A 16,766-nucleotide genomic window follows, 5' to 3' on the forward strand; every position below is an offset into this window, starting at 1 on the left:
CACTACGTGGAAGATTTCCGTCGCTAACTTGCGCAAATCTGCTTTACTCAAACGGTGTGGCATGCTGGAAATAAAACAATCCTTACATTAACTGCTATTTTAATTGTATGTTCATAACAATATGTTACTGTATATTCAACAGAAAAAAAAGATAAAGTAATATTGAACCCTTTCTAATTTTTGCTATAAAATATGTGAAAAGATGATAGTGAACAAAATTCTTGCATATCTTGCAAGAACTGCTGATGCCACCAATCTGTATATACCCTACTACAGATAATTTTATAATCTTTTCTGCATACACTTGTTTTTCTTCCTTGATGGTTGTACTGCTGGCCATAACTATTATTACTAGCAATAAGTGATACCAATTATCCTATTTAATGCATTTTTCTTGAATTTTTATCACGTTTACTTGGAATGTTATAAATCCTGTAAGAGTTAGTCAAGATATAGGGTTTTCACCTGTAAGTCATTATTCATCACTCATTGTACTCCATATCTGTTCTAATGGTCTGTTCACATTATGTACAGCATTCAGCATAACATTAAACTATCTTTCTCACAATGCAAACACTACAATATCTACGCCTCAATGTGGACATTTAGGTTTAGCCAGGAAGACATGGTTCATGGGCGGTAAGTATTGATAGATATCCACAGTGCTTATGCATTTCTTCTTCTCAGCTTATCCTCAGTTGGGGCTGCTGTTTTCAAGAAGCCCTTTCTAGCTTTCCTTATCTCATGTCCACCTTTTGTTTATTTCTTTTTCTCTCATGTACAGTTACCACAAATAGACTTTGAACCAAACCCCATTACATGATGAAATATGTGGTCAGACTTTTTCTGTGATTCCTTGCATTAACAGTCTGTATTTCCTAATTTTATATGTTTGGTATTGTCAACAGTATGGCAGTAGCGTCTCATCTGTCTAGACTATCGGGGGAGGACAAGTTAGCAAACGAGGTGGATGTAGATGATGTAGACTCAGTTGTTCCAGGCATAACCTCCTAGTTCGTTACTGCTACATTTGGCGCTCTTGCTCACTTAATGATTAAATATGACTAAAAAATCTTTATTAACTGTAAATAACACCAAGCTTGTTACGTTATGGAGAGCTGGGTATTCGATGAGAGCCATAGCAAGAGAGATGGGCATTGCCAAAATTAGTCGCCATGACACAACTGTGCCTAAACGGCTGTCTTAGAAACTGCATTGCAATGGAAAAAAAAAGGCTCTGGAAGACTAAGAAGGATGACTGAAAGGACAGACAATATAATGAAAAGGATTGTTATGAAACACCCATCAATGCCAGCAGAAACTCTCATTTTACTTGGTAACATATCTAAAAGAACTCTACATCATCATTTACAGGAAGACCTTGGTCTCCCGTCTCATGTTGCAGCAAAGATGCCTTTCCTTTCTAATGATATGAAGATGAAGTGAAGGAAATTTTGAAGAGAAGATATCTGTATTGGACTGAAAAAGACTGGGAAAGAGTTATACAGTATTCAGTGACGAATCCTGTTTCTACATCGTTCATAGTGCTGAATTGCTATGCATCAAGATACAAACTTGTAAAACATCCTGAGATCAGGAAATTTTGGTTTGAAGAAATGAATGCGCAGTACATATTTTAAAAGATTTAGCTCATTCTATGACAAAAAAGATTAAGAGATACACATCAAAATAATGGAGAAATGTAAAAATATTGAATATAAAAGGTAATACAACAAAAACTTTGCCTATTATTTTCTGTTTTTATAACATTGTTCTCATTTTTGTTCATTTGAAGTGGATGTGCAGAGTTTTTTTGCGGTGACTACTCTTGAATGCAGTCCTGTCATCATCTCTTATGCCTTTCTCTCCTTCATGTCCCTAGCACCTCCATTTCCATGATCTGTCCTGCAACATGTGGCTCATCATCTCTCCCCTCGTCAGGTGCGCAAACCATCTAAATCTTGACTCTTGGACTGTATTTGATTTTTCCATTTGTTTATATGACCCCCCTGATATGTTCATTTCTTACACCATTCCTTCTCATCACTCAACTCTTCCATGTGAGTGTCCTCAGTTCTGCCAGGTCTAACTTATTTTGTTCCATTTTCTTCAGTAGTGCCACTCTTGGCTCAAAACAGCATAGCAGATCTTTCATTCAACTTGTGTACTCTGGCCTTCAAGCCTAATAGAGATCTCTTGCCACTGAGTAAAGCTGATAAATTACTCCATCTGGCTTGAATTCTATGGTTAACCTCTTCATACATATCACCCTCAGCATTTATTATGATCTAAATTACTTACAACACGCCCTTAATGCTCACTTCTACCAGATTGATCGTGGCCTGCTGGTCATCATCAACCTAATTTGCCACATATTCAGTCTTTTCAACTTGGCTTCATCCCTCTACTCTAACATAGATCTTCATCTATCTAGGTTTCACTCTAGCTGCTTGTTTTACTTTCAGCAAATAACGTCTTCAGCAGAGAACTTACACCAGGGGTTCTTCCCTTACAAACTCAGCTATTACATTTAGCTTGAGACTGACCAGGGACTCAATATTGATCCATGGTGTAGTCCTACCTTGAGTTGGAAGATGCTTGCTAGATTTTACTTCGTGATATCAAGTACAAATCTCATGATGTTTTTCTCACTGGGACCAATTGTTGTAGTGTCATGTGTTACTAGTTGGGAGGGATCAAAGTTAGAATATCCTCATCCCTTTCATGATTTCATTCCTGTGACTGTTTACAGCTTTGGGAATAAATTCATCATTGCAAATCCATCACTATCAGAGACTCCCAAAGATTCTGAATGCGCCACTGCTGGTCACTGCTAGGACTGGATTTCTCGCACCTATGTCTACTCTCCTCTCCCACTAATCTGCACTGTCTTCACTCCTACAACATAAGTCAGGCTATTTTATAATTAATGGCTTGCAATAACAAGCAGTGTATTTACAATAAAACTTTTGTCATATAAAGTTATTAATCTTATACGTACTTCCAATGCTCTTCTCCCTTCCCTATACTCTCCAAGATGAGGGTTGAGACAGACAAATGTTGCTTTTTTCCCTCATGGGGCCAAAGGAGCAAGATCTTTTCAAGTTAGTGTGACTGGATCATTTCATAGGCCATTATATGATCAATGGGTTTGTAGAAAATGAGCTTTACTTGAAGCCAACTATTTTTCCTGATTATTTACCAAAATTCCATGAATTAGAATTTCTATAGCAATTTGTATTTTGCTCAATATTGACAAAAGCTCCAAAATAAAATAAAAGACACACCTAACAGCACTGGAAGGTGCCTGCACTTCAGGAGCCGCCTGACCCTCTGGAGAAGCAGGTCTATAGGCAGGAGGCATGGACTGAGTGGGTGAAGGTGACGATGGAGGTGGCGTGTAGGGAGGTGGCGGTTTGTTAGGTACTTCACGTATCACCAAGCCAGGGTACTGCTCTTGGAGCCGCTGCAACTCTTCTAGCCGTGCAATCTGAAGTTATTTATTATCATTACGTTATGTCAAACTTCCAGATAACAACAATAATTCTTATTTAGAAATACTTTGTATGTAACATTACTATATCATATAAAAACACTGTATAAAGAACAGTTTATCAATATTACATGTAAGCGTTCAAACTGATTGCACATTTTAATACAAATAATTAAGAAGAATATGCTACCAATTATGAACAACGGGCAAAATTTCATTAAAAACCAAATACCTCGGCAGCTATCCTTTCTTCCTCTGCTTTCAACTGTTGCTGCTTTTTCTTGTTGTCTGACGATGCCCAAAAATTATCATCAAACCAGGTCCCCTCAATTCCCTCAACAGCAAATTCTGTATTTCCTTCAACAAGATCCAATTTTGACTCTAAATCAATGTCTGCTGCAGAGGACAGATTCAGCAACTTGCTAGTAAGCGTATCCTGTAGATAAACACATGATTATGTGATGGCAATTATTTTTTAAGTTTAACCTACTATTTTAAAATGTCTAAAATCCTTAAAAACATGTAAACTAGTAACAACAAAACTTCCTTAACCCCAAACAGAAAACTTTTCTAAATCAAACATTTCCTTTTGGAGAAGAAAAAGTAACATAAAACAAAAACAAGAAACACTATAACTACATACAGCCAAACTTAAATTGTCTTCCTAAATTTCCGACTTGTATATCATATGAGAACAGGAATATCTGTACCACAATTCTGATGTTGAAAAAAAGGGTTGATTATACTGATTTACCTGTGTACTACTTACAAAAAGGGGCTTCCAATTTATACACTGTATAAAGTGATCATTAGCAAGAATGAAGATGAAAAACTGACAGATAATAACTGCCCCAAATTATCATCATTTTAAAACACTTCTGACTCCAGTAACTGAACAAAAAAGAATTGAATTTGTAAACTCCTAAAATAACAAAACTTGAAAGTTGGGGCTGGAATTGACAAAGATATTCTATGGATTTCATTAGCAAGACAAAATTTCAAAATTGTTAACAATATATCATTGTTAAAAGCATTACTAGCATATATTACTACTGCTCCAGTGTACAGTACATCACCGACTTATGGAGGATTGGATCTTGCAGAGCTGTAACTTGATGCAACATCACGTTATGGCGCTGATAATGGCAAAACACAGACTTATGGTGGAAACCAACTTAAGGCGCGGGTGCTGGGACAGATCCCCTGCCATAAGTCAAGTACCTACTATATCACTGTGCAATTTTATACAGTGGAACTTGAGTTCTTGAAAGTCTTCCACATAAAACAATGCAGTTCTCAAATATAATGTCAATGAAAAAAAGAAAATCTCAGTTGTCAAGTGTTTGCTGGGATCTGTATAACAGGTCTGAACCTGTATGAGGTGCAGCCCTCAGCCACACTTCTAAAACAAAAACAAAGGACAAAAGGTAATTGAAGACCTGGCCAACACTATCGTTCAATGCACATCTGTGCTACAGTTCGTGGTACATATTCATGCTTTTTTAAATAGTACTCTTGTTAAATATGCCACCTTGGGGGTAAAGAAGGGTAGTGATAGCAGCAAACCCTAAAAGAAAGTTGTTAAGAGCCCAGACAGGTGAAAAAAGATCTCAAAGAAAAGTATGAAAGTGCTGTTTGTGCATCTGATCTTGCTGCACAGTTCAGTCATTCAAAGTTTATGATTTGTAACATACTAAAAAATACAGAGGCCATCAAAGGAGCTGACGTTGAATTGTGGATGATGGTGGTTACAAAACAAGAACACAGACAAATGACGAGATAGAAAAATGGTTGTTTATTTGGATACATGAAAAACAGGGTGAAGTACTCACACCATCATTTTCAAATAAGCAAAGCACTTGCAAGTTGACCTCTTGATAAAAAAAAAAAATCAAACAAGAGCTGATACTAGAATTGATAACATCTCCAACCCTTCACTTTCCTCACCGCCTAATGATACCATTGACTACTCTATGGGTGAACTTAATCACATTTTCACTTATTTCATATATTTATGTATTCTGTTTATTATACTGTTGTGAATTTTATCTATAAACTCTAGGTTAGAATACTTTAAAATGTACAATTCTTGTGTCTGGAGTGGGTCGATCCAACTTGCATGATTTATTATGGAAAAAAATGATTTGATTTTCAAAAAAATCAGTTTTGAAACAGCCTTCTGGAATGGATTAACTTTGAGAACCAAGGCTTCAATGTAATACATCATTTTGTAAAATAACATACATATAGTTACGTCCTAATCATTTTATTGAATGCACCTTGCTAATTATTAGATCCAGTTCTAGTGATTACAATTGAAATTAATTTATTTTTATTACATCATATAAGTTAGAAAAGTTAATTATATAATACAGCTCTACTTGAATAAACCATGAAATGAAGTGATTTTTGTAAAATAACCATAAGCCAGAAAACTTCCCTATTTCCTTCTGACATCTATCCTTTAGTTATATAATAATATATAACACTTATGGTGGTATGAAATAAATCATTAAACTAAAATTCAGTTCAACTTCCAGTCATCAGCAATAGGTTCTGATAATTTTAAAACACTTTGTCAAAGTCATAGCAATCTGTAAATTTTCACATCTTCATCAACAAACAGATTTATCTCACATGATTGAAGCTAGATACACACTAGCCTGAGCCTTTCCAAGATGTCACACAGTGAACAAACTTGACATTTTGTGTGACAAAATCAGAACAGGCTAATAAATTTTTGTCCTTAAATATCAGTCCACAAGTATTCTAAAGACATGTTTTTCCTTTCAGTGCCTAATAATGATACTGAAACATTAGTGAATCTGTCAAAAACAAAAACTGAAATGCTTGTACAAGCACCAACAGCTATTTTGGTAAAATAAAATCAAACATAAAATGGACAAAACAAAGTGTAAGTTTTACTCCTGATTCAGAAAGTCCATGTCACAAATTATTAAACATCTTGAAGCTTAATGCCTTTAGCAGGCAGTCCCCAGGTACACCAGGTTCGGGTTAAGTCGTTCCGGACTTAAGGCGCTTGCCTCATGGTGCTGTGACCCGGACTAACAGCAGTGTTGCTATTTATTCCCATTATAATTATGATGATTTAGGTTAAGGCAATTTTTGTCTTACAGGGCCCTGCCGGCAACAGGAACCCCCACCCCCCCAAAACTGGGGACTGCCTGTACTGTAAGCAAACTGGAGACATCTCCCCAGAGTACATAGAATCCACATGCAGGGCCATTTCCCTGATGTGAAGTCTCAAACTTATGTCTTATGAAAGGGAACAACAAAATAGGGAACTGAAGGGTAGGCAGTGTAGTATTGGGGAGCTACAAGTCATATATATCCAAAAATGGGATGAGGCAACAAAACAGCCAGGGACTTAAAAGAAGGAAAGAGCTCTTGGGACCATCAGCTCTTTACATCCAGGAGATATATTATGAAAAGACCACTTATGCATATTCTGTCTGATTGTATTTTAGTATAACTTTATGAACTGGGTTTTGAAAACTTTCATTACTGCTTTGATAAAACTCAAGTCTTATACAATTGAAAGAAAATTTTCTTTGTACTTATTACACAATAACTAATAATACATTTCAGTAAAATCAAACAAAATATACCAAAGTTTACATCAGATATAAAAACGATAGGAAATATTGCTGATCGTCACTGAGTGGTAGCTTTGGTGCAAGAACAAAATGCATACAGGTGTGAGTTTTGTACACATTTACAGCCTTTTGATAAGTGCGTACATTTTAGGTAGATGCAATTCGAGATACTGTTTAAATTTTGTGGGAAATTACCATACACACAAACTTGGTGAAAAAACTGAAAACTAAAACTTGCTAGGGTGATACATATTTGTTTATGCTACATCTCAAGTAACTCTAGTGTTTGAAATGTTTCAGTTTTACAATCATGCCACTAATGTACTACACCAGGATATGATCATGTGGCACCATTCACTGAACATGCTCAGTTCCCTAAGATACCTGCTAATGGGATTTAGTTAAATAATAGAGAGATGAATACTCAAACACTCTTACCGGATCTATAGCAAAATTCTCTCCTTCAAATTCCTAGAGGGCATACAGAAAAAATGGAGTTATTGATGACTAAACAGTTCTTAACGATTAATTTGAACACTAACCTCACTTCTGCTTCATATCACCATCTAATCTTCCACAAAAATATATAGCAATAAAAAGAAATATACAAGACAGTATATATACAAAAAAATAATTCAAATCTTATACAGCTGCAACTAGCAAAGATTAATGTATTAGATGGCACATAAGACCCCGCTTATTCCCCAAAAATTGGTTCAAAATATGCACCAGAGTTCTAATTACATGCAAAGCTGAGGTATCTGGTAGGCTAACATTTATCCTTACCCCATAGACGATAAGTATTTGTATCTAGCCAAACTTTGATATGTATTACTATAATACGTATTACCAGCATTTGCTCAAATATCATCATTATTTTTCATACTACTATTATCATTACAGTAAAATCCCTCAAAACTGGCACCCTTAGAACCAAAGGGATGTCAATTATTCAAGCTAGCCAACTGCATGAGAGAACTCCTAAAAAGTACCATAGTGCGAGTATCCTGGTGTCATTTCGTCATTCATTTTTAATAAACATTAACTATTTGTCAGTGTTTTTTACCTTAAACCAAAAATTATTCTCTGCTCACCAAACTATGACGGTAGCATGAAGCGTTCTTAAATCCATCTGCTGAGACTACAAATGACACAATTTTTGCACTAAACAGCAGACACAAAACACTGAAACTATACACAGCAATGAGCTTTGCTGCGCTTCTGCTCACCTTGGAAGAATTACAATGAAAGATGACCCACTGATTCATGCAATGTGCATAGCACTGGAATATAATGATTCATTATCAAGATACGTTAACAACTTAACTACTGTAAACAGAGATGATGTAAAAGAGGCTAATCATCTGATGTGTACAAAAATCACAATCTTTGTAAGTAAATTGTATTTTTCCTAGTTATACAAACCTGAGGTCCTTTATGATAGGAATTAATTAAGGCGTAGCCTGGACATACCCACTGAATTCTTTAACAAGGTGGTTCAGTAGTTAACTACCAGTCTGGTCATTGGTAGTCCTCCAACTGGACGTAAACATTCCAATTTGCTTTTGGCCGAGGAGGCAGATTGAGGGGTGGCATGAGGTAGGCAGTTAGTGTAAAGGACCTCAGGTTTGTATAGTTAAGAAAAATACAATTTACTTTCAGAAATTGTGTTTTGTTCCTACGCGACATACAAACCCTAGGTCCTTTACGATATGAAGACTCACCGATTGGTGGGTGGAATCTGAATGATCTCCAGTGAACCAACTGGGATTCAGCCTACCTGAGATTTCCTTCCTGGTCGTACGAGCGAGGAAGGGAATCCAGTCACTGACTTTTGATCGGAGTTAAAGAACTGCACGCTCATAGTCAGTCTTCTGGGTTTACTATGAGGGAGAATGTGTCTGCATCGGTTGCTCGGTCAAGCATATAATGGTCCGTATTACTCTCTACCTGAAGGGAATGAGTGGGATGAAAGAGATGAAACAACAGCCAGTCACTCCAAAGTCACGCTCATGCATACCGTACGAGACGAGATGCAATTCTGTCCAGTTAGAGGAGCTGTGTTCTGGTGCATGGTCAGCAGCATGCAAACAGCAGGTACAGCTGGCACTGGCATCCCTGTCATAGCCATGGGAAACAAGGGAGGAGCAGGAAACCTGGAAGCTGCCAAAGTTGGTACTGGGGGCATCAATAGGTGGATTGAAGGCCATATGATGTCAACCAACCAACACTGAAAAGGACACGCTCGTGGGATTGTGCAACCATACCAGGTGTTACGACGTGTAGTAGCCGGGCTGGGTCACGATAGCCGTGGTGGTGGTGGCTACGGTGTGAGTAGCAGCACTGCTGAATGCTCAGTTTAGATGGACCAGCAGTGCCTCTACAAAAGATCCCACGAATCCCAGGGAAGACCATGCCTGGCCTAGTCCCGGCACCTCACCTGCAGAAGTCGGTTTGGGGGGTCCCTCCTTGCTCCGAAGGAGAACCTTCGAAGTGAGCAGAGACCCTAAGAGGAGTGCTATCCAGGTCCACATCTGCAGCCGCCCCGCTCCTGTTACCTCCTTGGAGGAGGAAGTGGAGAGAGAAGCCTCCCCCAAAGGGGTGGCAGAGAGTACAGAGTACAGGATGGTTGCCAGGAGAGAGGTAGGAAAACAAGGGATTCACAACGTTTGGAGTGGTTGGGTGCAAACTACTCCCCCCCCCCCCCCCCCCCCCCCCCCCCCCCCCCCCCCCACAACAGGTTTAGATTTCCTCAAAAATCTCCTCCCGGCAAACTTCCCCACTAAGCAACGGACCAAAGGGAACACTCAGCACACATAACTTCAACATTGCATTCATTCCCTCGGCAGAAGGTACAAAGGGAGTGGGGATCAACTTCCAGAGAAGCACAGATCTTTCTGCACTTCTTGTCGTCTACCCTGGGGCAGTGGCGGCTGGGGGGCAGAGGGCAACAGTGTTGCAAATCAAGGGTTTGTTGGATGTTTATCTCAAACTCTTACACAACCAATTATACAATAGTAAAAAGGAATAAGCCCACTGGGATAGAAGATTGAAGAAAACAGCGAACAAGTCGAGTAGAGAGCAGTGAAAACATGTCCTTCCACGAAGATGGTCAAAAGCAAATCGGAATGTTTACGCCCGGTAGGAGGGACTACCAATGACCGGAACAGTAGTTAACTACCAAACCGCCTTGTTAAAGAATTCAGCGGTTGTGTCTAGGCTACACCTTAAGTAATTCCTATCGTAAAGGACCGAGGGTTTGTATATCGTGTAAGGACAAATTAAAGACTCGATGTAAAAAAGATTGGCTTTTTACAAGTTACTTAACCCGGAGTTTGTTGCACATGATATTTATGCTAAGAAAATTGTTGACGTTAATGAAATTAAGTGCATATACTGGACAAAAATGTGTTTGAGTGCTCATTTACTCGCAGTTGAGAAGGGGGCACTGGAACTGTCGGAGCATAGGTTATGCTCTTGTGGCCAGGTTCAGACAGGGTCACTTAATTTAAAGTTGCCCTCTTTCGTTACAAATAAGACAACATTATAATGTCACAACTGTAAATAACCTTAGGTTGAGTAGAACTGATTATGGCGTGGAATGTACTATTATACATAAATTATTATCTCTGTACTAGCATTCTTTCATTGGTGTTTTTTTCATGTGAGTCAAGGTAAAAATATTTTCTTTAATATTTGTTTAACTACTATATTGGTATTAGAAATAAAGAGTTGCACATATTGTTGCAAAGCTCTTAGTGCTTCAAGCTATTGTATTTTGGATCAAATGATACTTAATGTAATTATGATTGTCCTAAAGTCTGTGGTCAATAAAATTATCTATCTAACTATCTCACTGTTACAGTATCTTTTGTCATAAAGAATTGGGCATTTCTCTGTCAAAAATGACATTTTTACGGTAAAATAAGATTTTATGTATACTTACCAAGTAGTTACATAGCTATAGTTTCTAAAACCATCGGCAGCTAAAATTTTTGAAATTCGTGGTAGCACTAGTTTGTTTTGGTCAGGTGATACCCCCCCGCCCACTATCGGGGGAGCAAGGAACCAACACCGTATAAAAATCAGTTGTACATGCCCTATTATCCATGTGAAGGGAGGAGGGTGGGCTTTGATCTTGTAACTACTTGGTAAATATACATAAAATCTTATTTTATCATAAAAAGGCAATTTTTATGTATGTAACTTACTGATATGCATGTCTTTACTGAAGGGTACTCCTAGTACATCCATAGTACCTCCAGGCTCCCCTAAAACTCTACAACCTCATACAAGGAGAAAAGATAGGCTAGGAAGGTATGACTTCCTACACACCCTTACCCACTGCTGTGCCAGCCACTAAATACAGACCCAGGGTACTGCAATTTTCATAGACTGTTTCAATATCACGTAAGTAATGCGAGGCAACCACTGATTTACATTTCCAATACGTTGCTTGTATAATCGAGTCCAAAGAGAGATTGTGTTTAAATGAGAGAGAGGTTGCCACTGCTCTTACCTCGTGAGCTTTCACTTCAAGTTTATTACGGTCGGTTTCTTTCACTTGTGAATGAGCATCTACAATTACACTTACCGAACACCATAAGCAATCGGAAAGGCCCCTAATTTTCTCTTGTCCTTTGTAAATAACATTTCAGAGCTCTGACCGGGCAGAGTAACCTCTCTTCTTCTTCCGGTCCTACTAAGTCCATGAGGTTTTTGATAATGAACGAACGCGGCCACGGTTTGGAAAGAATATCTTTTTTTGCTAAAAACCCCAAGGTTAATGTGCAAACCGCATTACCCTGTGCAAATCCTATTCTCTTGTCCATGGCATTATTTCACTCACCCCTTTAGCTGTAGACAGGGCTACTAGGAATAGGGTCTTTCTCGTCAAATCTCTCAACGATGCTCTTTGCAACGGCTCACACGGAGTTTTCGATAGCCATTTAAGTAGTACATCTAGGTTCCAAGATAATATCTTCGAACCTTTGGGTTTTTCTATATCGTAGGATTTAATGAGATCTGCAAGATCTCTATTCGTTGATACTTCCAATCATCTGTGCTTGAAAACAGATCCCAACCTTGCCTTAAAACCTTTGATAGTCGCAGTAGACAGATTCCTATCTGTTCTCAGATTTAACAGAAAATCTGCTATTTATGTTATAGTTGTTTTAGAAGACGAAACATTATGTTCTTTACACCAGGCTCTAAACACAGTCCACTTTGCCTGGTAGACTTTACTTGAGGATTCCCTTCTGTAATGAGTGATAGCTCTCGCCGCTTGTCTTGAAAACCCCTTCGCTCGTAAGAGTTGCCGGAGTTAGGGACAGAGTGGATAGTCCTTGATGGAATCTTCTGAAGTGGGGTTGTCTGAGTAGATCTGTTCTCTGAGGAAGTAACCTTGGCCAATCCACTAGGTCTAAAAGATCTGGGAACCATTCCTGCACTGCCCAGAATGGAGCAATGAGTCATCGAAACATTGTGATGTGTGCCGAATTTGTTGAGGACTTCTCTCACCATTTTGAATGGGAGAAAGGCGTACAAGCCCTTGTTCGACCAAGCCAAAAGCATCGCATCTGTCGACCATGCTTTCGGGTCCAGGGCTGGTGAACAGTAAAGGGGGAGACGATGGTTTCTTGTTGTGGCAAACAGATCTATCATAGGTTTCCCCCAGAGTTTCCACAACTCGAGGCATACCACTGGGTTCATCATCCATTTTGTGTGAAGTACTTGCCTCCTGCGGCTTAGTTTGTCTGCGAGTACATTGAATTTTCCCTAAACGAACCTTGTTATTAATGTGGTGTGATTCCAATTCGCCCATAACAGCAGGCTCCTTGTCATCTCGCGAAGAGAAAACGAGTGTGTGTCTGTCAGAATGTATCGCCACTACTTAGTTGTGAACTTTGTCCACAATCTTCAACAATCCCTAGTGGATGGTGGTCAGTTCCTTCCGATTTATATGCCAATGTTTTTGTTGTGCATTCCAAATGCCTGATACTTCCTTTTTTCCCAGAATCGCTCCCCAACCTTGATCTGATGCATCTGAAAAGAACACTAGGTTGGGGCTCAGCGGGAGGAGGGATCTCCCTTCTGCAAGTCTGTCTCTTAACTTCCACCATTGCAGGTCCTCCTTTATTTCTTGTGTGATACGGAACATAAGAGAGTCCGGAAACTTCTTCCTGTTCCAGTTCGCCCTGAGGAAGAACTGTAGGTTCCTTATATGCAGTCTCCCTAGTGTCACGAACTGTTCTATTGAGGATAGTGTGCCCAAAAGACTCATCCATTCCTTTGCAGAGCATTCCTGGAGAACTAGAAATTTCTCTACCTTCTGTAGTCATGACTCGATTCTTTGTGGAGATGGAAAAGCCAGAAAACTTGCTGAGTTGATTCTCGTCCCCAAATAGACTAGTTCCTGATTGGGGAGTAACTGGAACTTTTGTCTGTTTATTAAGAGTCCTAATTCCTGAGCTAAAGTCAGGGTTTTCTGAAGGTCCTCCATGCACCTCTCCTTCATTTGTGACAGGAGAAGCCAATCGTCCAAGTAAAGGGATATCCTTATCTCGACTAGATGTAACCATTTTGCAATGGGAGCTAGCACTCGGGTGAACACTTGTGGTGCGGTCGAAAGCCCGTAACACAGTGCTCTGAACTGGTATATTTTGCTCCTGAAGACAAAACGCAGAAACCTCTTAAGAGTTTTGGTGTATTTGAATGTGAAAATATGCGTCCTCCATATCAATGGAGATCATCCAATCCCCATGACGGATATGAAAGAATAGAGTGATTTGTCTCCATCTTGAACTTTGTCTTCTGCACACATTGGTTCAGCGTGTTTACGTCCAATACGGGTCTCCATCCCCCCGATGACTTGGGAACAATGAACAGACGATTGTAAAAACCTGTGGTTAGTGGCTCCTCTACTAACTCTATTGTCTTCTTTTGCAAGAGGGACAAAACCTCTTCCGAAAGGGCAATGAATTTCTTTGAATTTTCTGAGTAAGCTGTAAAAGCTATCGAGAGCCTGATAACGGTGGGTTTCTCTTGAACGGAATATCATATCCTTCTCTTAAAACCTTTACGATCCAAGGCTCCACCATCTTGCTTCCCATTCTTCCCAAAATTGATGGAGTCTTGCTCCTACTGGTGCATGAAGGACTGATACATTACTTCTTGGTCGAGGGGTTGGTTGAGGATTTTTTAATAGCTCTAAGGGTGAAACGTGCTCTACCCCTTGATCTTGGGAAATATCTACCGAATCCCCTGCCCTGAAAGGGTTGTCCTCGGCTGGCTGGCGAGGGACGTACACTAGGAATATTTTCTCTAGTACGTTTAGTGGATTGCGAGAAAAGATCCTGTGTTGCTTTCTTCTGCAATTTGGAGGCAACTAGCACTACTGTCTCCTCTGGAAACAGGCGCTTCATATCCAAAGGCAAATACAGTAAGGCAGACTTTTGAGTACGAGATACTCCCTTAGATGTAAAAGAACACCACAGTTCTTTCTTCTTTAGGATGCCTAACATGAAGAAAGAGGCTAGTTCCATGGACCCGTCTAATCCCCTTATCTAAACAGGAGATCACTCCCGAAATGTCTGCAAAGGCTTCCTCATTCAACATGGAATAACTCTTGAGTTTATGCCCCAAGGCTCCTACTGTCCAGTCCAGGAAACTAATAACTTCAAATACCCTAAAGATATTTTTAATTAGGTGATCTAATTCTGACGCCGTAAACATGATCTTGGCCGAGTTGAAAGCTGATCTTCTCGCCGAGTCAATAAGCGCGGAGAAGTCTCCCTGGGCGGAGGCAGACACCCAAAGAGAGAGCTTCTCCGGTTTCGTAACATAAATGTCTCCTCGTTGAAAGACAAGGAGGGAAGCTGAAGTTAACTTTGCCTTGATCCCTCTTATCCTCAAGCCAAAGGTTAGTTTCCTTTAACGAAAAGGACAGTCCTAGTTTGGGTAATTTCCTGGTGTCTTCCTGATTACCTCTCATGTAAGAAGACACTGGTGACGTGGGAGTCACTGGCGAGAACGAATCCAAAAAATTTTCAATGAAGTAAAAAAAGCAAGGCTTTGTATGCAGTGAGAGAAGACTCTTTATCCTCCTCTTCTCCTTTCTCTTTTTCTTTGGCTGAAGAAATAGGTGATAAATTCTCTATAGGTTGGACTGGGGGCACCGCAGATTGAATCAAGCCCAAAATGCTGTCCAACTTGTTCTGGATGGCTGACAAAGAAGGATTGGGGGGGAGCCATCACCTGAGATCCTGTCGGTAAGCCCGAAGCTGAAATTGATGACAGACTGTCTGAGCACTTCATACTGGTCCATCTGTGAATGCTCGGGCCCTAGTCGGCGCTAGTGGATGCTCGGGCGCTAGCGGACGCTCGGGAGCTGGTGGACGTTCAGGTGCTAATGGACGCTCGGTCGCAACTGTATTCCCGGGCGCCAATAGATGCTCAGGAGCCAAAGGTTGCTCTAGTGTCGCTGCGGAAGTTCCGGGCGCCAAAGGCTGCCCTGGCGTGCGGGCAAACTGTGGTGCCAATGGGCACTCGGGAGACGGTGGGTTCTCATACTCCGAACGTTGAACCTGTATCCCAGGAGTCTCATGAATTACAGGAGAGACTGGTGGGGGGCCTTACCTGTCCTTCAGCATTAGAGGTATGGACAGGTGCTGAAGATATCTCCAGAAGTTTATTCTTCCCCATACTCTTCACCTCCGAAAGTCTGCCAGAGGAAGACTTCTTGATAACGACTTAGACTTGAGGATGTGATCCTCCCACTACGACGTCCCTCTCCTGCCTTATCCTGAGAGAATCTCTCCGGAGAGTCCCAAAAACTATACGAAGGCTGTTCTTTTTGGAAAGGGCTAGCCTTTTTACAGGGGACTGGAGAGGGAGACAACTTACATGCCCTCCTCTTCAATGGACAGGACTCGTCATGGAATCGCCACTGGGGCCTGGGAGAGGACTCCCCGGAGCTGGAAGCACTAGACGAAAGCGGTACTCGTTTAGATGCCTCTCCAATGGCACTCTGTTGCGATCTGGGATTTGTCAACAGAATTGCCTGAGGGGGTGACTGCTCGTGGGCAAACCCCACTGACCTCCCTTGGGCTACCAGTATGCCTCCTCCCAGGTTCTGGGGAGTTTGACAGGGACCTTTGCCTAGGAGAATCAGTGGGCCGAACAACCACCTCCTCCACAACACTTGCACTTACACTCACTTCACCACTTACCTTGTCCATTAGGGTTTTCATGGACGCTCCTAATTTCTCCATTGCTTGGAGCATGATCGAAAATTGGCCACAGCATCGGGTACGGGTGTGAGAGAGCCAAGATCTTCCAAGTTCTTTGATCCCAATTAATACATTCTCCACGTTTGATCTGGCGTACTAGTCTGTCCCTTACAACCTGTTCAAACTGAATGTCGATCATTACAAGCTTTAGCAATCCTAGTATTGCAGCCTTTACTGCAATACTTAACCCCAGATGTACTAGTGTCTGACATTAAGTAGACCAATTCAAAACTAGTTAATTTCAGTGCAAAAATATTTAAAACTATTTTAATTCCTAAATAGCTAATCACCAAAAACAAAAGCTACCAGTATTTTAAGAGTACTTCACACCAAATAACTCCAACAATGAGCGACGGTAAAGAATTC

At 40.3% G+C, this 16,766-nt stretch overlaps 1 protein-coding gene across 1 annotated transcript in view; it reads right to left on the reverse strand.

Annotated features, from left to right (window-relative positions):
- Positions 1–16,766, reverse strand: part of LOC135205254 (uncharacterized) — a 157,271-nt gene that overhangs the window by 31,884 nt on the left and 108,621 nt on the right. Inside the window, 4 exon segments of the mRNA XM_064235604.1 lie at positions 1–64; positions 3,288–3,490; positions 3,726–3,929; positions 7,549–7,581. Of these exon segments, the coding sequence (XP_064091674.1) occupies positions 1–64; positions 3,288–3,490; positions 3,726–3,929; positions 7,549–7,581 (504 nt within the window).

Source organism: Macrobrachium nipponense, chromosome 49 (assembly GCF_015104395.2).
Source record: "Macrobrachium nipponense isolate FS-2020 chromosome 49, ASM1510439v2, whole genome shotgun sequence".
In the NCBI taxonomy this organism is placed as follows: domain Eukaryota; kingdom Metazoa; phylum Arthropoda; class Malacostraca; order Decapoda; family Palaemonidae; genus Macrobrachium; species Macrobrachium nipponense.